This window comes from Callorhinus ursinus, unplaced genomic scaffold (assembly GCF_003265705.2).
Source record: "Callorhinus ursinus isolate GAN/ISIS: 27379988/994484 unplaced genomic scaffold, GSC_fseal_2.0 scaffold45, whole genome shotgun sequence".
Taxonomy (NCBI): domain Eukaryota; kingdom Metazoa; phylum Chordata; class Mammalia; order Carnivora; family Otariidae; genus Callorhinus; species Callorhinus ursinus.
Window position 1 is genome coordinate 169,585 of NW_027397107.1, and position 25,681 is coordinate 195,265.

At 48.1% G+C, this 25,681-nt stretch overlaps 2 protein-coding genes across 7 annotated transcripts in view; both read right to left on the bottom strand.

The window, feature by feature from the left end:
• Positions 1-1,204: 1,204 nt before the first annotated feature.
• On the bottom strand, positions 1,205-19,545 carry HYKK (hydroxylysine kinase). 5 transcript variants are annotated; one of them, XM_073882126.1, is made up of 5 exons: positions 19,443-19,545; positions 14,538-14,906; positions 13,191-13,330; positions 8,788-8,971; positions 1,205-3,359 (listed from the first exon to the last, which is right to left on the bottom strand). In XM_073882126.1, the coding sequence occupies exons 1-5, from the start codon at positions 19,462-19,464 to the stop codon at positions 2,899-2,901; spliced, it is 1,176 nt and encodes a 391-aa protein (XP_073738227.1). In that variant the 5' UTR covers positions 19,465-19,545; the 3' UTR covers positions 1,205-2,898. The 5 variants fall into 5 exon arrangements, with proteins under 5 accessions (XP_073738227.1, XP_073738229.1, XP_025748925.1 ...); XM_073882128.1 differs by lacking the exon at positions 19,443-19,545 and adding an exon at positions 19,178-19,251 and having other exon boundaries at positions 14,538-14,888; XM_025893140.2 differs by lacking the exon at positions 19,443-19,545 and adding an exon at positions 19,178-19,251.
• Positions 19,546-22,489: 2,944 nt separating this feature from the next.
• IREB2 (iron responsive element binding protein 2) overlaps positions 22,490-25,681 on the bottom strand; it is a 42,113-nt gene continuing 38,921 nt past the window's right edge. For both annotated transcript variants that reach the window (XM_025893038.2, XM_073882130.1), the window contains one exon: positions 22,490-25,352. In XM_025893038.2, coding sequence (XP_025748823.1) covers positions 25,242-25,352 — 111 coding nt within the window. In that variant the 3' untranslated portion in view covers positions 22,490-25,241. The remainder of the gene's footprint in view (positions 25,353-25,681) is intronic.

Genomic DNA, 25,681 nt, shown 5'->3' on the forward strand with positions numbered 1-25,681 from the left:
GTTGGTCATAAAAGATGATAGATGATAGATGTCTTGTCCTCTTGGGATGGTCGTTCTTAGAACATGGAGAGGTGTTCTGCCACCAGCCCGGACGAGGTCCCAGCATCCCCTGCCAGATACGTGAGTGAAGATTGCTGCCGATAGTTTTAGTCCTCAGTCACTGAATTTACACCAACACCCAAATCAGCTCCCAACCAGGGGCCCAAGCATTTGTGGAGCAGAGACCAGCTGTCCCACTGTCTGAATTTATACTTGCAGAATCCATGAGATACCAGTGATTGAGATTTAAGCCACTAAGTTTTTGGTTAAATTGTCACACAGCAATATACACACCTAGAGTTTTTATCTGCCTTTAAAAAGGATGGACGTAGGTTGGAAAGATTAAGGATAAGAATGCCGGAAAGTAAGGTTCTTCTGCAGCCTGGAGGGGATAAGAGCCCGGACAGAAAAAACCACTTGCAAGAGCAGAGTCTTTGCTGTGTGCATAGGGCACTGATCCCCAAATCTAGAAATGGGTTTTCTCCTCAGTGGTTGCAAGGACCAGAGACTGACTCTTGTAGAAATGCATTCATTCCAGCAGTTTATTAAGGGTGTGCTAGGGGCCTGGCATGGAGCTAAGAACAGGAGATAAATACTTTTCAATTTATGCCACCAAAGACGTGGGTGGTTTTTTTTTTTTAAGTTTGTTTATTTTTAGTAATCTACTAAATTTAGTAATCACCCAATGTGGGGCTCAAACTCATGACCCCAAGATCAAGAGTCACAGGCTCTACCGACTGAGCAAGCCAGACAGCCCTATGCCTCCAGAGTTTAAAACTACACAGAACTGACTGACTGGAGATAAACTAGGACAAACACCAACTGGTAAACTACCAATGCCAGGCAGTGAGTGTTTAAATATCAAGATAGTGGCCAGCAATATTTGCATTAGGAATTCAGTGAAGGAGAACCCAAGTAAGAAGGAGATCTGTAGAGTTTCACGTTGTAAGAGAATGAACAATGGTCTGGGGGTGAAATCCAAGATTCTGCTCATTTTTCTGGTCCCCAATTTCCTGAAGAGTCAAGCTAAATTAAAAAAAACAATGGGAGCACCTGGCTGGCTCTGTGGGTTTGATCTTGGGGTGGAGAGTTCAAGCCTCCCGTTCGGGGTAGAGATTACTTTAAAAAAATAATGACAAAATCTTTTTTTTTTTTTAAGATTTTATTTATTTGACAGAGAGAGACACAGCGAGAGAGGGAACACAAGCAGGGGGAGTGGGAGAGGGAGAAGCAGGCTTCCTGCCGAGCAGGGAGCCCGATGCGGGGCTCGAACCCAGGACCCTGGGACCATGACCTGAGCTGAAGGCAGACGCTTAACAACTGAGCCACCCAGGAGACCCAGGAATGACAAAATCTTATCCACAATGCCTTAAATTTCAGAAGTGTAAGTGCTTTCATGTGAGTGATCTCATTTGATCCCGATATAAAGGTGCTCCCGCGCGCATGCGTGGTGGGTGGGAGAAGGAGAGGACTGGGACCCTGGCTCTGTAAGTAAATTCCTTATTTGAAAATGGGGATTAATCACTGCATTACTTCTCTCGGGGATTTGTTGTGGAGATGAAATGAGATAATGCATGTAAAATACTGTGATATAATAAGTAATACAGTTTGGTTTTCGTCCCGGTTCTGGGACAAAGCCTCTAAAACCCTTGTAATCTCCTCAATGGTAGGGGAGAGAGGAGTGTCTTTGTTATTCATCATAAACCCCTATCAACTACACCTGAATTTCCTCTAACGAGGCGACTCCACAGACAGAGAAGCAGTGGTCGTTCACATATATTGAAAGAGACAACACTGAAAGGGTGTTTGAATGGCCAGGCTTGTAGACTTGAGACGTCTCAGAGAACGGACAAACCCACAAGAAGAAGTAAAGAGCCATTTAATAAATCATACGAAGGGAGACATGAAGAGAAATCAGCGAAGGAAACAGAAGTGTAATGAACGTCAAGTACACGGTGAGCTACGGTTCACCAACATTACATACTCATATGAAAAGAACCATAAATGAGAGCGATTTTAAAATATCTGCTTAGAGACTTTCTTAGTGTCAATCTGAAAACTAACTGTGATGTTTAGGTACCTCACTCAGGAGTTGGGGGCCTTGCCCAGAGGTCTTTCTTGGCTTCCTTGCAGGCCCAGTGTCTTCCAGCATCCATCTCTAGAGGTCCAGTTTCAACTGCCCTCTCAAGCACATTAACACTTTTTCTTATGAACACTGTCTGTATCTTAGTCTGTGCCTTATCTTCTCACACCTTTCTCTTAGCATACTTTAATTTTGCAAATATCCTTTGAAACCAGGGGGAAAGCGCTGTATCAGGTATAAAAAAAAAGGGATGAGAGACGAAAAAATAGTTTGATGTAGTCTCTGCCCTCTTAGGCTACTGACATACTCCATGATACCAAGTGACGTGCCATAACGAAGACAAGAACAGTGGGGTTCTAGAGAAATGGAGCGACGGGAGGAGGCTTCACAGAATTTGTGCTGTGTTATCCAGGTGCCTGTTATACGCCCAATTTTTAAAATATGTGAATCTATCCATACACATGTGTTCCTTTCAAAGTTTAGCACAGGGACTCAGCTCAGGGCTGGAACAGTCCTTGAGAGACGATCTGACTCCAAACATCCTTCTGCATGTTTTATACACGAGGCAAGCTGGACCCCCAGAGAGACGTGCCTGCTCAGGGGTCACTTGCGTAAATTTAAAGAGCGGTCGTGAGATTGCTTGAAGGCCTTTGTGGTTTCACAGGCACTGGTCTGTTCCATCAGTTCATTTCTCACTGTGCAGGGAAATCCTGGGTAGAATTAGATTTGGTCGCCTTGGGTTTTTCATGATCGGAGTTCATATGAAGGTTCCCAGGTCACATGGAGACCCCAGAGTCGTAGGACCTGGCAGTTTCAAACCAGATTTCTTCCACAGCCTTCTGGCCCATGTCAAACATCTGCTGCAAGTGCTTCCACCCGGTTTTCGCGGTAGTCATGAGATAGTCTTTGTTCTCTGGATGTAGCTGGCAAGAGTACGCAGCGATGACGAGGGACTGGCAAAAGCGACCGCACACGAGTAGAAACAAGGCGCTCCTCTCTACGGGCGTCAGTGGGATGACGCTCTCAAACCCCGCAAGGACGTGACCTCCCACGTGTACGGGACTCTTGCTCTCAATCATCATGTACATGATGGTGATGGCCGCTTCAAACACATAGTAGCCATAGCTCATGTCGCCGAAGTCCAAAATCCCAGACACTTGATATATGGCATCTCCAAAGGCTGACTTGCTGGACTCCACTAAAATATTATGGTCATTAAGATCTCCATGATTGATACCTACAAGGAGAAAAATCAAGCCATGGACAAACGTTTAATTCCCCAGCTCCTTCTCTGCCCATTTCCTGTTTCTCGGGCATGGCCACTCAAATGGGATGAGCAGTCAGAGGTACAGTCAAACCCTATTCTTCCTGAAAGGAAAGAATTTCCTCTGAAAGGGGGAAAAAGCAGTTAATTTCAATGGTTGTATTTGCTTTCACTTCTAATCAGTATAAGGCCAGATGATGCAGGTTGTGGTCGTTGCAAACACCTGGTTCTGACTGCTAGCAGAGTGAAGGGAGAGGCAGAACTGCCCCAAACCAGAAATATTTAAAAAGAATATACATATGTTTATATTATTATATGAAACAAAGAGTCCTAAGGGCACCTGGCTGGCTCAGTCAGTGGAGCATGCAACTCTTGATCTTGGGGTTGTGAGTTTGAGCCCCATGTTGGATGTAGAGATTGCTTGAAATAAAAAAATCTTAAAAAAAGAAAACAAAGAAGAAGAAAAAGAAAGAGTCCTAGAATGGGCCAGATGTGTCTTTATTTTAACCTAGGATTTCCAAAAAAAAATTTCTGATGACAAATAATTCTGAATTTTCCCAGTCTTTTGATTACTAGATTAGATGCTGATATCTCAAGTTAGTACCACTCAAAGTGGGGGTCTGTGGTCAGTGCAGGTCCACAAACTCTTACTAGTGTGTACGAGATAAAAACAGAAATTGAGAGTGTTTATAGCAATTTGTCATCTAAGAGCATGATCAGTGGACGTATCCCATTAACAGTGTATAGACCAGTTTGGTGTTATTGGATTCACATGGTAAGTCCTATGTGGTGCAAGCTATGAACCTGTCATGAACAGTAGGATCATGCAGCAGGCTGCCGTGGGTTGGGGGAAAAAAACCATACCTGTCTTCTATCAGGAAGAGTCTGAGAAATTCTGATTTAAAACCCTGGCTAAGGATTAGGAAGAGATGAGGGCATCCATAAGCATGAAGCATTTAGTCATGTACTGTATGATAAGTGTGTGATAGAAAGTCCATAACATTCACTTCTGAGTATAATGCCAAATTCTTCTATGTGACTTGGGATTGTGTAAATCATGCTTAAGTAATTTAGCACAGTGGGTAACATGCAGAAACAATGAACATTATTGTAAACCACAGATTCTAGACTATACATTTGTGAAATTGGGAGGCATTATACAATTGATGCTATGTCATGGTTTCACTGGCAATGTTTTTTCTCCCTTAGAGGTAAAGTAATGGTGCATCTTATACAGTCAAATTGGATTTTAGAATCAATGAAATATGTTACTTCGTGAATGCAATCTGTATTTATGCAAGCATTTTATTGCTTCTATCCACATGTCCAATGGCCTATCAAGAAATGATAGAGCTAGTTAATGCCTGGGGAAAAAATGACAAAAGTTGTTGAATTTGAGAATTAAAGAAACAGTAGGTGTTATGATCAAGATGCCAGAGTGAATTCATTCTTTGATACATAGTAATGATGAAAATAAAAAGAGAAAATAAAGATACAGCCAGCCTCAAAAACAAGATTGATCTATATACTAAAACACAGAATAGGAATGCAGCCACAGGTCTGTCTCCTGTGCTCCAGGTCAGCAATGTGCTTTACCCCTTTGGGAGAACCGGAACTGGAAGTGCTACCTGCTGGGTGCAGGAGAAGGTTCACTACATGATGCGAAAGGCAGTGGAAGACCTTCCAAACTCATAAAAGGATGACAAATCTGCTCCCAGTCCACTGGTCAGACTGCTGTGGGTCCACAGAGGCAGAAGGACAAAAGCAGAACCTTGAAACCAAATGCAAAACTGGGCTGCTGTGTGAATACATTCTATGTCAAGTCATTCTAGTTACCAAAGTCTTTAGTTCAGTTTTGAGTTAGTTTCTTTTTTTTAAGATTTTTTAATCTTTTTTAAGTAAATTCTACATCCAACATGGGGCTTGAACTTACAACCCCAAAATCAAGAGTCACATGTTCTACAGACTGAGCCAGCCAGGGGCCCCTCAGGTTAGTTTCTTTTGGCTCTTGCTCATGGTGCCTTATTTCCTTGTGTGCTGATATACAGTATGTTCTCTGGACACAAGGCAATGATTCTAGAAAAATAACCAGAAGAACTACTATGAAGCAGGCGATGGGGATTAATGAGTGCACTTATGGTGATGAGCACTGAGTAATACACGGAAATGGTGAATCACTATCTTGTACACCTGAAACAAATATGACACTGCATGTTAACTATACTGGAATTAAAACAAAAAATAATTTAAACAATTTTTTTAATTAAAAAAGAACTTCTAAAACTGTTAAACATAATGAAAGAAATTAAGAATGCAGTGGGTGGGTATAACAGACTAGACATAACTTAAGAAAGAATCAGTAAACTAGATGACATGTTAGAGAATTATCCAAAATGCAGCATGGGCACAGAAAAAATGAAACACACACACAAACACAGACACACAGATGAGAAAAGACAGAAGATTCAGTGAGAAGACCGAACATGAACTTAACTGGAGCTCAAAAGGAGGAAGGAGAATGGGGCTGGCAAGAATTTCCCATAACTGATGGAAGACAATATCCACACACAGATTTTAGAAACCCAAGCATATTAAGAAAAAAAAAAATCATTTAAGAAAAAGAGAACATCCTACAAGAACCCCAAAGGGAAAAGGCAGGTGGTCTTCAAAGGAGCTGCAGACTGACAGCTGACCTCTCAGCAGGAATGGAGAAGCTAGGAGACACTGGAACCCTAAAACCCAAAAACCCTGAAACCCAAAGTCCTATAGGCTGTGAAAATATTCTTCAAAAATGAAGAGAAAATAAAAACATTTTCAGACACATAAAATCAGAGAATTAACCATTAGAGAACTGCACTAGAGGACATTCTAAGGGAGGTATTCCAGGCAGGAAAAAAATGACACCAGGCAGAAAGCTTGAGGTGCTGAAAGATGTGAAACCAACATATGAGTAAATCTAAACAAACTTGGCTATGAAACAAAAATAATAACGTATGGCCATGTGACTTTTTTTGGCCCTTGACATATGAGCAGAAGTGACATCACTTCAGGGTGGAGACATAAGAGAAGGTGTACAGTGTCTTACATTCTCTTTCCCCAACTACAGCAACACTCTAGTTGGTGAAAGTTCTACGCATCTGGATCCCAAAGTGAGAATACATAGAACAGAACCCCGACCAATCCATGCCGGACATACAGCTGGACTTGGAACTAAATCTTTGCTATTGCAATCCACAATAATTTGGGGGCTATTTGTTATGCAGCAGAACCTTGCCTAGCTGATACACAGTGTGGTTTGGGAACAGAGACAGGTAAATAGAACAGGGGAATAAAATAGAGAGCCCCCAAAAGATTTGATTTATAGCAGAGGTGGTACTGCAAAACAAAGGGAGAAAAGATAGCTTTTTAATAAATGTTGGTGAAAAAGTTACCAGCCATATAAGAAAAATTTACTCCATATGTAAATTTTAGAGGCTTATAGACCTATAATGAAAGGCAAAAACTATAACACTTTAGTAAGATAACATAGGAGAATATCTTCCTGACCACAAGGTAGGGAAAAATGTCTACACAAGGCACAAAACACTAACCATGGAACAGAAGATGGATATGTTTGAAACCAAGAAATTAAAGACTGTTCATCAAAACACATCATAAAGAGAGTGAAATGGCAAGCTGCAGAATGGGACAAAATATTTGCAACACATATAACCAACGAAAGATTTGTATCCAGAAAATATTTTGAACTTCTAAAATCAATGAGAAAAAAATCCCAGTAGAAAAACTGACAAAAGACTTGACTAGGCACCTCGCAAATGAGTTTATCCAAATGGCCAGTAAATAGGGAAATGTAGAGTAAAACCACAGTGAGAAGTCACTACGTTCACATCGGATTGGTGGGAGTTAAGATGTCTGATGACAGCAGGGTGTAGAGCAGCGAAACTTTCACCCTCTGCTAGCAGAGCGTACGGTCGTGCAACCGCTTTGGAAAACTGACGTCGTATCGTAATGCTGGGTGTAGACGTGTCCTATGACCTAGCAGTCCTACCTCGGCATGCATGACATCATATATTCAATAACCCAGATGAGAGATGAGGGCAGCTTGGGCCAAGCGGTAGTAGTAAGGGTGGGAGAAAGTAAAATTAGAACTGGTAGAATTTGACTGCATGCGAGGTGTGCAAGAAAAAACCAAGTTAAGGCTGCCAACTCCCAGGTTTTTGGCTAGATCAATAAGGTGAATGGTGGATACCATTTTAATGAGACGAAGATGAGTTGGGGGTGCAGATTTGAGGGGGGAAATCAACTCTGTTTTTATGCTACCACCTTGCATTATGTTTACACAAAGTAAATGCTATGGATGGAATTGTGACTGCCCCCCCAACAATTCATATGTTGAAGACTGCCCCCCCTGCAGTGTGGTGGTATTTGGAGATGGGGTCTTTGCGGGGGTGAGGCCCTCATGATGGGATTAGTGCCCTTCTAAGAAGAGACACCAGAGAGCACGGTGCTCTCTGTCCACCACATGAGGATGCAGAGAGAAGGTGGCTGGAGCCTGGGAAAGAACCTGACCGTGCTGGCACCTTGACCTCAGATTTCCAGGCTCCAGAACCGTGGGAAGTCTGTGCCCACTGTTTAAGCCCCACCTCCGTACCCATACTTTGTGATGGCAGCCGGAGCTGAGCACAATTGAAAGCAGAGGCAAGAGGGAGCTTGCTGCCCACATCAGGCTTGCTGCAAGTGCCCCTTCCTTCCTTGTCCTTTGACCCGTGCTTCATGCCCCATCAAAAGCTGCTTCCACCCTGGAGAAACTGTCGTCCACGTCCGTAAGGAGATACGCATTAGTGTGCTCACCAGAGCCCCGTGATGTAGCAAAAAAAATGGGAACCAACCTAAAATTCTATCAACAAGAGAAGAGACCAAAAATAGCACAGTACGTTCAAATAAACTATGGTACATACATGCTGTGGAATACTATTCAGCAGTTAAAATAATGAACTAAATGAGCTGGAACTACATATATGACATGGATCAATCTGGAAAACATGTTGACCAAGAAAAGCAGGTTGCAGAACAGTAACACCGTCTGATACCATCTGACAATGGAAAAGATGCAAAACATTACTGCACATAATTTATGAACATGTATGTAGTAACGCTATTAGAACATGTGCAAATTCCGTAGGGAGGAAAGAGGTGTGATCATGTAAAGTTTAGAGAAAATTTCAGATGTGGAAATTTTATGGGAAGTAAGAGTACTATTCTTTAAAAACCAGCAGGAGCAAACACGGCAAAATTATAAGACTTGGTAAAACTAAGTTGTATCTTCACACTTTTCTGATGCTCTGAAACTTGACAATTTAAATAGCAAGAAAAACACTTACTTGATCAGGGGGATACTCACACTCTCGAAAATGACTTAGTTTGGTCAGGATTTCATCCTTGAACAGCTGAATGACCTGTACGACAATCTCCCGGTTTCGGTTCTGGCCCAAGGCATCCAGATATTTCTCCAGAAGAGGAACGTTTTTCAGATTCCAAATGAAGTTCTCCCGATGAAGACTACTTAACTGTGGGTGATGGAATTTCTAAATCAAAGACAAGAAACTCTCAGAGTCTGGACAGTTAGAGCGACCACGAGGGACAGCTGGGTGGGCGAGAGACCGCCCTCCCAGGCCTGGTCCGACGTGCTCCGTTAACCCCCCACAGGATGGTGCTGACTGCACATCTGAGCAGGACCTCGTCACTCTGAGAGCACGTCCCCATCTCGCTTGGTCCTCGCAGCTGTGTGATGGGGCTTCCCCGGAATCCCGGCAGGAGTTGGAGACAGTCAGAAAGAACTCTGTTCTCCCCAGACGGCCTGCCCCTTGTTACCTGTCTGCCCTCACCTTCCACTATGTTCGAGGACTCTCCTGCAACCACAATGGCCTCCCTGCCATCCAAGACCACGCCTGCACACCTCCACCCCATGGCCACTCCGTCTGAAGCTTCAGCCCTCTCTCCAGCTCTTCATATCCCTCTCCTCCGCTGGTGTTTTCTTCCCAAGCTCTTAGCACGTGTTGCTAACACTCTCCAGAGTTCACCCTCTGGCCTTACCGTCTGTCCTCACTGGAACGTAAGTCCCGTGAAGGGCCGGCGCTCCGTGTTTGGTCTGTCTGTTCGCCCCCTGCACCTACCATGGTGCCTGGTTCACAAAACTCACTGCTCAAGCCATAGTTGCTAAATAAATGAATGTTCTCTGGATAGAAAATTCTAGAATGGCCAGGGCCTTTAGACTTGGGCCACTCTATCTGGAGTTCGAAATGGCTCTGACCATCACTGCACAGAAGGGGAAACTGAGTTCTGGATGATCAGGTGAGTCAGTACTCACCGTGGGCTGAGGGAGCACCTGAAGGCGCCTGGGCGGCCACCCAGCAGAACACCTTTCAGTTTGTTGGACATGACTTCTCATGCAAGAAAGATACGTTACGGGACAACCCAGGAGACAGGCACCATATACAAAGAAAAAGCAAGTCTCTGAAAACAGTACGTGGACTATCACACATGATGTATTCTGGTGTTCTGTATTTTATTCTACTTCTTTAAAGACATTCCTCTCAATTGACTTTAACATCCATTCTCTAGACCCCCACTATCACCACCACGTCCTTGCTAAGTAGCCTTGGTTGGAGCACCTCGTGCAGGGGGTGCTTTTTTACGCCTGAACAGCTCTGCGAGCTTCCTTTTGCTGAGCTGAGCTCTGTCTCTGCACCAGCGTCCGTGCCCCAGGTTCCAGCGGTGACCGTGGGCCGTCTCCCACCTGACCGCCGCCACATAGTCCCAGATGGCCCTCCTGCCCCCCGGAGTCTCCTTCTCTGCAGAGTCAACCTTCCCAGCGCCAGGTTATCCTCATGTGACACGGCTTGACCCTCCTGACCACACGGCGCGTTGAGGGCCAGTCCAGGTCACAGGAACATTCCGCACAGTAAGCACAAAAACACTGCTAGAAGCTGTGCTTTGGGGGTGTAAGAGTGGACATGACAGGGAAGAGAAAAATGTTCACCCCGTTCGCACTGTTGGAAAGCTTTACCATGCGTATTTCTTACTCTCATTTTTTAAAGAAAGTACAATAGAACGCTGTTGTCAGGCTTCTGAGGGAGCACCGGTCCACCCAGGGAAGGTTCTGGGTCCACTCCTAAAATGGTGGTGCTGTTAGCCATGCAGCCCGCAGGAGAGGGTCCGGGCTCCGGAAGGAGAAATGGGAGAGGACCTGGATCCAGCCCGGGGGTCAGACACGGCCGGGTTTCAGCAGGCTCTACTGCTTACTATCTCAGGATCTGTCTCCTGAACAGTAAAATCCGAGCATCAACAGCAGCCTCGCAGCCATCTTTGATAAACGAAGACATGCAATAAATAAAGACCTCAGACGTAATGGGTGCCCAGCACAGGTTTGTTGAATGTGGACGTTGCAGGTTCTGGCCTTCGGTGCACCAAGCCTAACGTCGGAGGGGGTCATCACTACTACGTTAAATGTAAACACCCCAGAGGAAGGGCACAGACGGTCAGACTGGATGAACCAGCAAGACCTCACATACCCTGCCTATGAGAAACACTTTCAGTACACAGACTGTGACGGAGAGCCACCAAGAATTTCCTCCACTCGTTCCCCGGAGATTGTAAACATCAAGTCTCTGGGACAGATAGCATAACAATCTCCTAAATCTTACTGCCGCCCCACCCCTTCTCTCAGCTCCTGCTAAGGCTCCACCTTAATCTTCTAAAATCTCAGCCAGAGGGGAAGAAACTGTGGGCAGGCTGACCCGGTAGCCATGAGGGGGGCACAGCGTGAAGTCAGCGGAGGCTGGTGAGCTTTCCTCCAAGGCATGAAGCCTTCGCCTCCACAGATCTCAGCCCCTGCCAGTCCCCATCTCTGATACTCCCCCTCTTCATCCCTCTGCCCTTTGTTCTAGGCTACGGAGGCTACCTCGGGATAGCCTCGGGATTGATGTTGGGGGAGAGCGCTGCCTCCCTGTGCTCCGGGCTGTGTCCCAGGAGACACAGGTTAGAATCCATGCCCTGCTCAGCCCCTCCTTCTCCCATTGCTGAACATTAAATCAATCACCAAATTTGGTTGGCTCTGTCTCCGAAATATATCTTGAACCTTTCCTTGGTTCAAGCCTTCAATCAGCTTTTATCTGATTATTCATTCGCTTCCTAGATGCATTCCATCCAGTCTGGCTCTCTGCCAATCTGTTCACCATATCGGTCCACAAAGTGCTATAAAGTCGAAATCTTTGCCTGTTTAAAAACTCTCCAGGCTAGGGCATGTGATGTGATGAGCACTGGATGTTATATGAGACTGGTGAATCACTGATCCCTACCTCTGAAACTAATAATACATTATATGTTAATTAATTGAATTTAAACTAAAAAAAAAAAGGAAAATAAAAATAAAAACCCTCCAAGCTCCCTAAACTCCTTAGTATCATACATGATAATGTGTCTTATAATCTGACCACTGTACATCTACAATTTTGCTCCCTGTCTCGCTCTCTTGGAAACCAGCAGCCACGTGGTGAGGACGTTGGGCCATCCCGGAGGATGAGAGGCCACGCAGAGAAGAACCGCAGCCCCCTGCCCCCGGGGCTGAGCTTCCCGCTGAGTGTGGCTGCACGCGTGACCCCAATCCACACCCCACAGAGCAGAAGATCCACTCAACCCACAGAGACATGAGAAATAAATCCATGTTTGAAGCCATAAGTTTTGGGGTGGCTTGTTACACAGCAGCAGATAACTCGCACACAGCTCAGTAAGGCCAGAGACAGGAGGTCCAAGTTCAGAAGTCCCAAGAGGAGGAGCATGGGGAGAGAGGGGGCCAGGGGACATTTCACAGAGGGGGTGATGCCCGAGCCATGGGCTGAAGGACACGCGGAGTTTGGCTAAGCGGGGAAAGGTCCCGGTGGCTCAGAAAATGGCACGTGCACAGATGTGTGAGACAGAATGGCCCCATCGGGGATCCACAAGGAGGGACGGGGAGAAGCGGTGGAGGGGGGGGCACAGACGGACGGATGGATGGAAGCCCTGAGGGGGCGCAGGCAGGACGGGGCTCGCGGGGCCTCACACGGGGACCTTGGTCTCCACGTTGAAGCAGCGAGAAGCCACTGACGGGTTCCCATGGTCGGATCAAGAATAAATTAGAGGAAAAGCATGAATGCAGGGAGGCTACGGTGGTGAGTGAGGACAGTCAAGGCAAGAACGGAGGGCCGATGGGCCAGAGCGGTGTGAAGTGTGGAATGAGCGGGATTCACGAGGGACTGGAAATGTTTTGCTCATACAAACTACTTCTTAGCATGTGGTGTGTGTCAGCTAGGACGGGGGACCATTACTCTTCCCCCAGAGCCTGGCACGTCAGAGGGGAGTCGTGGGCGGCTCCAGGGAAATACCTGTCATCCACGGTATCGCTTCTACAGAACAGAACACCTGAACATGCGCCATTCTGCCCCACGTGTAACGGAGCTGCGGCTTCACCACACCTCGCTGGGTGACTGTGAGTACAGACTGCTTTCAGGGAGCAGCACAGAGAACACCAGGGGCTGTCTAGAAACGTGGGCAATCTGCCAAGACACCAGTGAAGCGCAGGCCTGGCCAGAAAGAGGCCTCGCAGCCGTGAAATTCTCGCATCGGCGGCCCTATTCCCTTCCCAACGCCCCTCAGGAGGCACCAGACATAAGAGGGGAGTCTGACCCTGGGTTTATTCATTAAGTAAAATAAATCAAAATTAAACAAATAAACAATTCTTATAAACAAGCTAAGCCTGCCACGTCCTACCTGCAGGGTCTCATCCAGTTTGCCAGCGAGCCTCCCAATCTCATACAGCAGCTGGGGGCTGCTGGGGATCTCGGCAACGGGTCTTCCCGGGAGGTACGACAGCAGCCTCACCAGGTAGCCTGGGACTCCAGAGCCGCCATCTGGATGGATGCAAGCACATCCTGTCAAGTGTTCTCAGGAAAACGGCCGGGGGCTGTCCTGCCTTGGTCATTATGACCGCGGGGAATCACAGAAGTCACAGAACAAGAGCAATACACGTGCTTCACTGCAGTGAGTCCGCAGGACTCCATGAAGTGGGGCCGGACAGACGGACGGACCCCAGGGCACCGGAGCTGGCCACACGCACACCAACAGCGCCGCAGCCGCAGCCCTAAACATCAACCGCCTGCTGCAGAATGGGGCTAAGATGCATTTCATGTGTTTCCATTGAGGACAGTGTGATAGGAGGAATGACAGCTTCCGAGGCTCCTGCAGGGGCCAGCTGGGAAAAGCCTGAGGGTTGGCACAGGGCAGAGCTCCTCCTCGGGGACGGGCGTGGGCCCCCGCTGTTCAGAGTGATGCAGAGCAAGACAGAATGGGTGACCAGCTCAGCAGGATCTCCAGCCTTTAAAATATTTCAGGACTGCTCTGCATTGACTGCAGGCTCATCTTAGAATGTTAGCATTTAGAGGGAAAAGGGTCTGAGTCCCACAGATGAGGAGTGCAGTCTTAGGAATGTGAAGTGGTGTGCCCCAGGTCACCCACACAAAAATGACAGAGCTGGGATCGGAAATCCCCGATTTCTAGTTCTCTGTTCCTTCTGCTATTCCACAGCACCAAAATACACAGATGGTCTGATGAGTAAAAATGTTTAATTATTTTTCTATTAAAAAAAAAAAAAACTTCCCCTAACTCCATGTGCCCTTAGTGACGCATTCATCAAGTCCTTTCTTTCTTTTTAATTTATCTGAGAGAGAGAGCGAGAGAGAATGCGTTCAGGAGGGGCAGAGGGAGAGGGGGAGAGAGAGAATCTCAAGTGGACTCCTGGCGGAGCACCGAGCGTGGAGCCTGACATGGGGCTAGATCCCATGACCCCGAGATCAAGACCCTGAGATCACGACCTGAGCCACCCAGGCTCCTCGGTCAAGTCCTTTCTAAGGTGAAGAGTCACAGCAGATCCGGGCTCCAACTACTTCTGAATCAGAGCCCCCAGTCTGCACTTTGGGGATGCTGTGCTTCCCCGGGGCCACTGAAGAAATAGCCACTTCTACACTTGGAGCTACGAACCCATTCTCGGTATTTCTCCTTGTAGCCAAAATGCAGTAATGTATGTGGACAGGGATGACCAGCGAGCTGGTGGGCTCTTACCTACGGACACGAGGCAGGTGAGGTTGCCTCCCGTAGTGTGACGCACAGAGGCTGTTGGGAACCCAGCAGCTCTCAGAAACATGGTGACGTGATTCTGCACTTCAATCAGCTCTGGAGTTTTGCTGGACTCGGTGTTGCTTATTTTGAGAACGTACTCAGTTGGCCCATCTGTAGTGTCTTTGGTACTTGAAATGCACACATGAAAGTTTTGGTCATCATAGCTAGGAAGCGGCTGGATCTTGGAAACTTTTAACCCAAATACCGATTCCACTAATGCAGAGGCTTGTACGTCACTGAAAGTAGGTTTGGCAAGAGCCTGCGATTGCTGATCATCTTCACGTGACATTATGTCTAGGGAAAACAAACAATCTAGGAAGAGGGCACACAATGAATACGTTTACTTAAATGGTTTTTCTTAAGACAGGCCCATCGTTTTGCTCAATATTGATTCCATACTACTTATTAATTTTCACTCATAAAGTTAAAAAAATCAAATTACTAAATGGCATAAAGAAGTAGGTGTTTGGGCAGGTGAATAAATATTTTTTTAAAGATTTTATTTATTTATTTGACAGAGACAGAGATAGCGAGAGCAGGAACACAAGCAGGGGGGTGGGAGAGGGAGAAGCAGGCTTCCAGTCAAGCTGGGAGCCCGATGCGGGGCTCGATCCCAGGACCCCGGGATCATGACCTGAGCCGAAGGCAGATGCTTAACTGAGCCACCCAGGCGGCCTGTGAATAAATATTTTTGTATCATAGATTACTTTTAAACTCACCTTGCAAACAGAAGGTAGGAAAGCACCTGGCATCCCCTAGCCCAATTCCTGCCCCGCTCCCCCCAGCAACTGTATTCACGGGGAAATCAAGGTCGCCACGGGTGAGGCACCTTGCCGAGACACACCAAGTTACAGTAAAGACTCCGCTCTCAAGACTCCTAACCCATGGTTCTGTCCCTTTGACTACGTTACCATCAGCTTGGGGCTAAAACATAAGTTCAAATACAGTGATCTTACTCTGTTGTCCACAAGTTCTTCTGAGTTACAAGCTCACCATCTAGCTCACCGCGCACACTTCCAGTATAGACGTGTGGGCTGGTGCTCAGAGCACCGGGAGAAGCACTGGAGGAGATGCCAAGATGCACTTAGAGGGCCTCTGGAACACAAGGCAAGTTAGCTCATGGTCACAAATATCCTAACAGTGAAACACTCAAAAGCTGTTCAAAACAACCATCATGAGGCAGTTATAGACTGAGAATGCCAAAGAACCCTGACCTCAGTAGAATCCTGAAGTACATGAATTAATACTGAACTGACTCAGTTTGCCTTAAATTGTAAAGACTAAGTTTTCTACAGCCAAGCAGAATAAGGGCTGGAAATAAAAATTATGGGCAGTTTTATGGGGCTGCCTGGCTGGCTCAGTGGGTAGAGTGTGTGACTCTTGATGTCGGGGTTGTAAGTTTGAGCCCCACCCGGGGTACAGAGATTGCTCAAAAATAAAATCTAGGGGTGCCCGGGTGGCTCAGTCAGTTAAGTGCCTGACTCTTGATCTCAGCTCACGTTTTGATCTCACGGTTGTGAGTTCGAGCCCTCTGTTGGGCTCCACATTGGGTGTGGAGCCTACTCAAAAAAAAACTAAAAAAAAAAATGCACACACTCAGCATCCCTCAAAAGCACCTACGTGATACGGGCACAGCAGTGCAGGGCTTCTGAACATACTTCAAGAACCAAATACTGAAGTTCCTTGCATCCTCACTTCCCTCTTTTTCCAAAATAGCTTTAATCCTCCCTTCATACTAAGTGGTAAATAACTAATAACATCTTGGGGGTGGGTTGCATTTCAGGGCATGATTCTGATTGCTGTTCGAGGGATGTAGTGTTATATAAGAAGAACCTCAACAAGAGTTAGCTCTTTCCACAGAAATCAGAACAGCTACTGCTTCTGGCAGGAAGCTGGGTGAGGAAACTTTCCGGAGGAACATTTCTACATCTCCACTATGCTTTGGCCACGTGGAGGTATACATTTGTCAAAACTTAAAACTTAAGTAAGCATAAGATCTGTGAATCTCACTGCTTGTAAATTTTACCTTAAAAAAAAAAAAAAAGTCCCTGTGAGACACTGGCAAGGACAAGGGGCTGAGGGTGGGTGGGGTGTTAGGACTTTCTCAGAGCTACCAAAATCACACTGTGCCCGTGACTGTCTAATCACTTCCGGTCTGTGAAAGCCAAAGCTCACCTTACTCCAGCGAGGAGAGGGGGATAAAATTCAGGGAGGAACCCCGGGGCTGTCCCATATGACCCCCTCCCTGCCTCAGCCCCGAGTCTATTGCCTGATGACTCAAGTGATGACAAGACTATTAGCCAAGGGGCACCTGGGGGGCTCAGTCAGTTAAGCATCTGCCTTCAGCTCAGGTCATGATCCTGGGGTCCCGGAATCAAGCCCCACATCGGGCTCCTTGCTCAGCAGGGAGCCTGCTTCTCCCTCTCCCTCTGCCCCTCCCCCTACTGGTACCCTCTCTCTCTGTCAAATAAATTTATGTGTGAGAGAGGGAACACAAGCAGGAGGAGTGGGAGAGGGAGAAGCAGGCTTCCCGCCGAGCAGGGAGCCCGATGCGGGGCTTGATCCCAGCACCCTGGGACCATGACTTGAGCTGAAGGCAGACGCTTGAGCCAAAGGCAGACGCTTAATGACTGAGCCACCCAGGCACCCATAAATAAATAAAATCTTTAAAAAAAAAAAAGAATATTAACCTAAAATGCCATTCCCCTCCCCCTCCCTGCCTGCCTAGATCCTCTTTCCCGAAGTGATTTCTACCCCCTGGAAGCCTGCGACCAGCCCCTCCCGCCACTGGCCAGTTTCCACCACGGTCATAGTTACTGCATTCTTGCCAATCACTTCTCATGTTTACTTTCTGACCAGAATATTTGCTTTCTGGTTTTGTTCACTAACGATGTTGTGACAAAGCCTGAACGGGGTTTCAAAACATAATCCTTACACTGGAAACTTCTGGGAACCAACAAATCCTATCACACTGTTTGGGCTTTAAGACTTGACATGAAATTTTAACATTCCTTCTGAAGATTTACAAACTGATATAAGGCCAGTATTCGCAATACTTTAAATTCAAAATACTTGAAAGTTTAAATCCAAGATGAATTGGATTCATAGTTTTTCAACTCCTAAAGTGTTAAGGATGTCAGAATAATTCAGAATTTGATATGAATTATAAATCCTTAAAGATAGAAGGAACCTAGGAGGCGAGTTGAGGTGGCCAGTCTCCCTCCCAGCCTAGAAAATGTTCCCAGACCTTCCTCGAATGGGGCTCGCGAAGCCTCTGAAAGAGTGGAAAGCAATGTTGGCAGCTCTCGCCATCAAAAGACAGTCTGGTACATAAAAAGTAGCTGTGCTGGTCAAATGTGTATTACCACAATAAAAAAAAAACTGGAGGGAAGAAATTGTTGCTCTGCCGGGAGAAACGAAATGTATTTTAGTCGCAGCTATGCTGCCAAGACTCCGAAACTGTGGACTAGTCACATCTCCACTAAATAGGAGTTGGACAGATCCACCCTGAAAGTCCCTTGAAGCTCTGACTTTCTACGCTTCTACAGTTCCTTCTTTTTTAAGCTTAAAATTGCCTTTTTTCTTTGTATATAAGGACTCAAATTATGAAACTAATGGCACAGATCAAGTCAGCTCCTGAAAGTAAATGAACACAAAGAAAGAGATGTGTTTGTCAGAGTCATCTGTGTCCCCGAATGTCTGGGGTGTATGGAGGGGACAAGGAAGACAATCCAAATCCTGGAGGTGCTTGGTCTACACTTGCTGCCAGAGGGCTTTACTGAGCTTCTCAGAAAACATCCAAGAAGCAGATGTTTTCCAAGCCCAACGGGCGACCCTTGAATCCCATAACCTTTGTCCCACACCCAGTGGGTCTGGACCTTCAACTCTGCCCTGTGTGCAAGGCATCCAGGAGGAAACACACGAGTTATTCTGGGTTCTCCGCCCTCCTGGCCAGATGTTACAAAGTCTGGTTAGATTCTACTCAGGATGCCCTGCACACATGCCCTTCTCCCACGATGCTTCTGCTCCCTCCTCACAGGACGAACAGCGGGGTCATACCCAGGGAACGTTTATGCCCCTTGTGCCCAGCCCAGGGTCCCACCCTGGGCCGCCGGAGGCTCCGGGGGTCCTCCCGCTGCGGCAGGAGGGCAAGTGGGATGAGCCAGGGCCACGGAGGGGCTGGCGACCCGAGAGGCAGGAAAACGAGGAGGCGGGGGCCCAAAGGTGAGGTGGCAGCAGCCCCGGACCCCGTCCCCACCCCCAGCCGCCCCTCCGCCAGGGTCCCCACGGGCGAGTCGGAGGCGGGGGCGCACGGGTGAGGGGCTGCAGCCCCGGACCCCGTCCCCACGGGAGAGTCGGAGGCGGGGGCACACGGGTGAGAGGCTGCAGCCCCGGACCCCGTCCCCACGGGCGAGTCGGAGGCGGGGGCGCACGGGTGAGGGGCTGCAGCCTCGGGCCCCGTCCCCACCCACGGCCGGCCCTCCGCCAGGGTCCCCACGCCAGTGCGGGAGAGTCGCACCACAGGGACCCCGGTGGACCCCCAATGCTGTCGGGGCGGTCCCCGCTCTCCCCTGCCAGCTCACCCGCAGCGACCCGCGATCCTGAAGCGACACCGCTCCCCAGCTGCCCTAGATCCTGCCCTGGCCCCCGCCAGCCAGAGCCCGCGAGCCCCGACTTCTGATTGGCCCCTCGAGATCCCCCGCCGCCAATCAGCGCACAGTACTGGGAGGAGAGGCTGGGCCGCGGACCGCCCCGCCCCGCCCCGGCCGGCGGGATCGGGCATCTGATTGGCTTTCCACATCCCTGCCCCGCCTTCTCTAGGTGGTCATCCACTCAGAATCCGGCTACCTCTTACGAAATTGAGATTCATGTTTCTGATTGGCTCTTCGAGATTCTGCCCCGCCCCCTGGCGGACAGCCGCTCGGCCGGCTTTCTGCTCCTGAATGGCACCTGCAGTTGGGTCCAGCGCCCCCCGCGGCTCTGCGGGCGGTTTCCCCCGGGATTCGGGGCGTCCTGCTCTCTCTCCCCTCGCCTTCCGTCCTGCTGCCGCTGGAGCCCGTTCCCCGGGGCCGCCTTCGCCCGCGCGGCCCGAGGAGGCTGCGCCGGGTCCCGCCGGGAGTCCTGCCGCGGTCCACACGCCCCTTCGCCCAGGCCGGCGGGCCGAGCAGCAAATGGGGGCGGGGGGCGACGGGGCGGCCCCGGCTTCCCGGACCGGGGCCAAGGTCGGGCCCCAGTGCCAAGAGCGGGGCTGGCAGTCGGGCCGGAATTCCTGCCCCGGCGGCCCGGTCCTCCCCTGCAGGAAACCGCCGGGTGCCCGCTGGGCGGGGGACCCGGGGGTCGGGGCGCCAGGCAGGACTTCTCGGCGGGCCGGAGCTGTGGCCTGCGGTGCGTCTCCGTGGTTCTGTCGGTGCCCCCCTCCTCCGGTGCGGGTACATCACCCCCCTCCCCCTGCGGGTACAGCAACCTCCCCCGGGGGGGGGGGTCCACGTGGGACCCTCTGGCCTGGTCACCTAGGGGTTCCCCAAGCCTCTGTCAAGCTGGCCTCCTTCCCAGGTCAGTGAAGTTCTTCCCAGCTCCGCTCTCATCAAGGATGATGGAGGCCCCCGGGGCTTTCTTGTCTGGAAATCCCTTCAGGGTGTCAGACCAACTTTGATTCCCATTTCCCACAACCCGAACGTGACTCCTACTGGCCTCTCAAGGCCCTCAGCCTGCTGTTCCCCAGACAGCTCCTGACTTCCCTCCACGGGTCTGTCTACTCTCTGCTCTTCTTGGGATGAGGGGATGGGGGTGTAGACTGAACCTGGAAACTTGAGAGATGAAGAGGCAGGGCTACCAGGTCCACACCAGCCCCTTTCCACCCACAGTGCCTTCTTTAGATAGACTGTTTTGTAACCTGCCCTTTCATTTTTTTTAAGTAATCTCTACCCCCAGCGTGGAGCTCGAACTCAGGAAGGGCTGCAACCCGAGAGGCAGGAAAACAAGGAAGCGGGGTGCACAGGTGGGGAGGCTGCAGTCCCGGACCCCATCCCCACCCGGCCCTCCACCAGGGTCCCCACGCCAGTGCGGGAGAGTCGCACTATGCTTCAAGGACTGAGCCCCCCTTTCACTTTAAATGCACAACTCTTTGTCTTTAATAATATCCTCATACATAAATCTTTTGTGCATTTCTAATCATGTCCTAAAGATACACTGCTCGGTCATATTCCTGAGTCCAAGAGAATGAACATTTCTAAGGCTTGTAATACATGCTGCCAAATCATGTTTTTCCTCAAAATGACAATACTGGATATCCTAGTGAAAAAAGCACCAATCTGGTAAAAAGATCCTGCCACTGTTGGATTAACAATTGTTAATCCCCACCTGGCCACCTGGGACAGGTAAGTAGTGGCTCTCAGAGATCAGTGATCAACACCTGGAGGGAAACAAAATGAACCATTTGCAGACGTGACTTTATAAAATGTCCCATAACATGTAACAGCCCGGTCTCCTTTAACTGTCTGTTGCAGGTTGCTTAAAAGGGTCATCATCATCACCATACAAGCACATTCTGTGGGGACTTACTTGTGTAAGAGATGTTGCAGTTTTGAAGTTATACTAAACACAAGCTTTTTTACAGAATGGTATTTTGGAAAATGTATCAGACAACTCACATCAAATCAAAACAAACAGGCTGCAACTCACCTAATTTATAACTAAAACCCCGAAGTGGCATCAAGGGAGAGCTGTGAACACTGATGACACTTCCCTGGACTCCGGTATTCTATCAGCCCGTGTCGGCACGAGCCTTTGTAATGCACACTTCACAGAACACGGAATTGCAATCTTCAGAAAATTCTTAGTAACGTACCAATCTTGGTTTATAAATACCAAAATCTCTACCCCGAATGTGGGACATGAACTCACGACCCTGCGATCGAGTCGCATGCTCTCCCGACCGAGCCAGCCCGGCACTCCTATGAATACCAAATCTTAATAAACTTTAATTGCTCACTTAGGTTGCTAATAAGAGTGGTAGAAAGGGCAGATATTTTTAGGTTACACACCATTGTTCCAGGATGAAGGCGCACGGCCCTGCCCCCAGCTCTGGCAGACTAATGAGCGGCCATCGGGAGGAGGAGGCAGCTGATCCCAACATTAAGAGGCTCATGAAAACATAGCATCTCCATCCTGCCTCCTCAGGAAAAAGCCATTTCCTCCTGTAATTCACAGCTAATAGCACAAGACCACCAATTCAGTCCCAGACGTTGACTTTAACATAAACTACCTGCATACGGAGATCATGGAACGGAGGTTACGTGCGGTTCAACTGTGGAAGGACCAGCTCCTTCATTACATCTGTATGTGATGTGTAGGTGCAGCAGAGTGCTTTAGGACACACAAATTAGGGGGAACCAGGACCAGGGGGTGATTGTAGAAATAACATTTTCAGCGTGATATAAAGTCTATTTAACCATCCAAATGCAGCCAAGGGGGACGGGGTTGCCCGGCACAGTAGACCGTCCCCATCTCATGCATGTTCAAGAAAAGGTTGCCCGGCTGGCTATTATCTGTACCAGGGATCCCGCTTTGGGTGAGAGAACAATCTTTTCAACTGTAAAATGTGATTCCACGGACCCGAGAACCCGTTGGGACAAGACTTGCATGGAGTTCGACCTCCCTCATGCTTCCCATGAGGCTACCCTCCCGAGATAAGGGGCCCACGATCACCCCGGTTTCCACTCCCATTGGCCCCAGACTAGCAAGAGGGACGGGGATGACCACGGCTCTTTCTGGCAGTCATATCGGGAATGACTAACCTCGCAACATTTACATAAACATCCTTGAACAGGAATTTCTGGATGCCGTCCTATTTAAGTTATGGTTTTATTTTCAATCACCACAAAATATAACAGAGATACGTGATAATACAATTTTCTTTATTAAAAATAATTTACAGCATCAATAACATATACACAATTGTCATCAACTGAACTTTGCCTCCAATATATTTTTATACAATACTTAACATTATTGAACTTAAAACTGTTACACTGTTTTGTTGGCTTTAAATAATGGACAATGATTTCTAGTTACTTGAGATACATGGGTTCATAGTCATATATTATATGTAAAATCGATAGAAACATCGGCACTATCACACTTCAGGGGAAAAAGCCTAAGTCCGTCTGCTCCCCGTTTCATTCCTCCAAGTCCACATCCAGTATCTGAGCACCTTCTCCTAAACCTAAAGGCAAAGACAGGTGTCTTCTAACAATCACAGAAAAACGTCAGTGCAATTGTGTCTCCTCCTCCTGTCACCCACCTTTGAGAAGGCGCACATGCTCGCCACGGTCCCCGTATGCCAACCACGCCGGCGCTGGACACACTCTTCCCACAGAGCCGGTACGGCCGACGCCCCGCCACGCGCTCAGCAGTCCGGCCACGGCGACCGTGATGCCCTCTCGTTCAGAAACCGACGACCACCGTCGCCTCGGACACGTTCAGCTGTGGTAACGCAGCGCGGCGCCTGGACAGAAGCCCCTCTAGTCTGGTTGTCCAGGAGCAGCAACACCAGAAGGCAGGAAACGTGGCGACGGCAGGCGGCATCGTTTTCCAAGATGAAAAAAATGCTGCTCTTGCGAATACTTCTGGAGCCGTACTCCAAATCACAGCACTCGTTAACTGCTCTCACGTGCCTACTGTACTTCCTTCCACAATATCGTGCATCTTTCCAAACACCAAATGACCCAGGCACAGTCAACAAAGGCGGTAAACCAGTGAAAGCACGAGATGTCACCTCTCTGCACACAGAGCACTTGGCCAGGGGCAGGAGCATACGGCGCACACTGGGGCACACACCCAGACTCTCCTCTCCGACGCTGGCCACGCTCCCTGCTCCGTTTTCCGGTCTGAGGTCTGCCTGTCCTGGTGCTGGACTAGGCAGAGGGAAACACACTGGCTCTGCTCAGAGCACCAACCGGCACCAGCCCGGCCTCCTGGCCCGGCCGCTGGAGCCCCTGCCCATGGCCACGCCTCCGCCCATGGCCACAGATGACACAGACGTGTCCCCACGCAGATGGTCTGAAGCCACCGCCTCCTCCAAGCATGCGACAGCAACATTAACATTCGACTCGTCACTCCCCCTAATTCATGTTTTCATGTAAATTAAACACATGCACGGACAGATACACGGGCGAAACAACGTATCAAGAACACAGTGTGAAAGTACCACAGAAAAGAGTTATGAAAAATTTAAATAAAAAAGGGAAATCATTTTCTCAGACTCCAGTCCACGTGATTGTCTGAACACAGATTTGCAGACTATTTTCAGAAGACTGAGATTGTGTGAGTGCTTCTGTGCCAAGTTCTCAGCGGTCTGCACCTCCTGCTCTGGTAGTTTCGGCTAAAATTCTGCAGAACACAGTCCTTCCTTCTGTGCAGGACGTGGGATGACCAAGCCGCAGCAAACCAACTGGGTCAGAGGAAGACCTCCACATGAAAGAAAATCTCTACGATTAACCTTTTGCTAAGCTATGTTTAATTTCTTAAATTAAAAAAAGGCATAGAACTTTCTGGAATTAATTATCCAACCTTTTTCTTAAAAGTCGTCAAACATCTTGTTGACAGAACAGACGTGTGTGGAGAAAGTAGGATATCCAGACAGCAACAATTTAAGTGTTTTATCCTGATAGCTTTGGTTAAAACAGAAACATAATTAAGAGAATCATGCATCCCAGGTAAAATAAGGACTCAAAATGACGGAAAACCAATTTTTAAATAATGAAGAAATAACTAACATTTAAAAAAAATGCTTAGAGTTGAGCAGCAACCATATAATCTAGGGTGCATAATTTAAAAGTCTAGCGGAAATCATTTTAGCATTTAAGATTAAGTTCTCTTTAGCAACTATGAAAGTGTGGAATTTTGGTTAACAATCCCTAAAATAATAGGTTACAGGAAGTAACGGTATCACATCAAGTGAGCACAATGCTTGAATCCAATTGCTAGAATACCAGGTGAGGCCGGCCAGTGGGCACAGGAGCAAATGAGTGAGCGCGGTGGGCTGTGTGTGTTCACTGTTCAGACATCATGTGACCCAAGCCCCCTGCCGCGTGTGAAGGGCCTGGGCCAGACAGGGCACTAGGACGACCCCGGCTTACACTACAAGCTGTGAACGCCAACCAAGTCCAGCTCAGGTCTGAAAGTCCATTTGTAAATCAGATTCCAACTTCCACAATTTTAGAGTCTAACCTGGCTTCTTACATTCCAACCTGCTAGTCTTAAACCAACAAACAGTGGTATACAGTTTTATGGGTGCCAAACCAAACAAACTTCAAGAAGATTATTCATGTAAGAATCTTCAACACAAGTTCAAATTCTGCCTTTATTTACAAAATGGTCCGTTAAAATACCCGGTACTTACAGGCCTCTCCCACAGCACACCTCACACGTTGATTTGAGCAATGTTAATAGCACCATTCGTAGATTATTTAAAATCAGAAAGATTTCATTTCAGTCACTATGTTGATTCATAATCATTTACACCCATGGTGAGATCGGTGAGTGCACAGGACCGTCTGCAGCTCCAGGGCGAGGCTCCCTGGATCCAGCATAAAAGGCGTTACTCGCAGTTACCAGTTCTCAAAAGGTATCCGTGTGGAGTAGATACTATGAGAATTTTCGTGCCACAAAGTTTAATAATCCTCCATGTTTGTACAACGTTACTTCCACGTCATTTTCAAACGAAGCAATCACGCTGAATACTTTCCCAGTGTTTGTCTTTAAACAAACAGAAACATGTCATGTGAGTGATAAAATCGTCCAAGTGTCCCCAGTGTTCAGACCATCTGTCTTCATACCCCATGACACCACCTGCCAGACTCTGCGAAACCCTTCTCCTGCTGGAAAAGACCTGCTATATCTAAACACAGGCTTCACAGCCAAGTAGAAAAACGGGTATTTTCATCCCTACTTCTTATAGGCTCCACACCCAGTGCAGAGCCCAATGCGGGGCTCGAGCTCATGACCTGCACTGAGATCAAAGGTCAGATGCTTCACTGACCGAGCCGCCCAACACCCCTTCGTCCCCATTTCTGAATGACAAGTCC

Excerpts from the sequence above, each read along its gene's own strand:
- HYKK (XM_073882126.1), bottom strand. The coding sequence starts at position 19,464 with ATGAATCTCAATTTCGTAAGAG. Across the intron at positions 13,331-14,537 it reads CACCTGCCTCGTGTCCGTAG|ATGGCGGCTCTGGAGTCCCA; the intron begins GTAAGAGCCCAC and ends GCATCCATCCAG. Across the intron at positions 8,972-13,190 it reads AACTGGATGAGACCCTGCAG|AAATTCCATCACCCACAGTT; the intron begins GTAGGACGTGGC and ends TCTTTGATTTAG.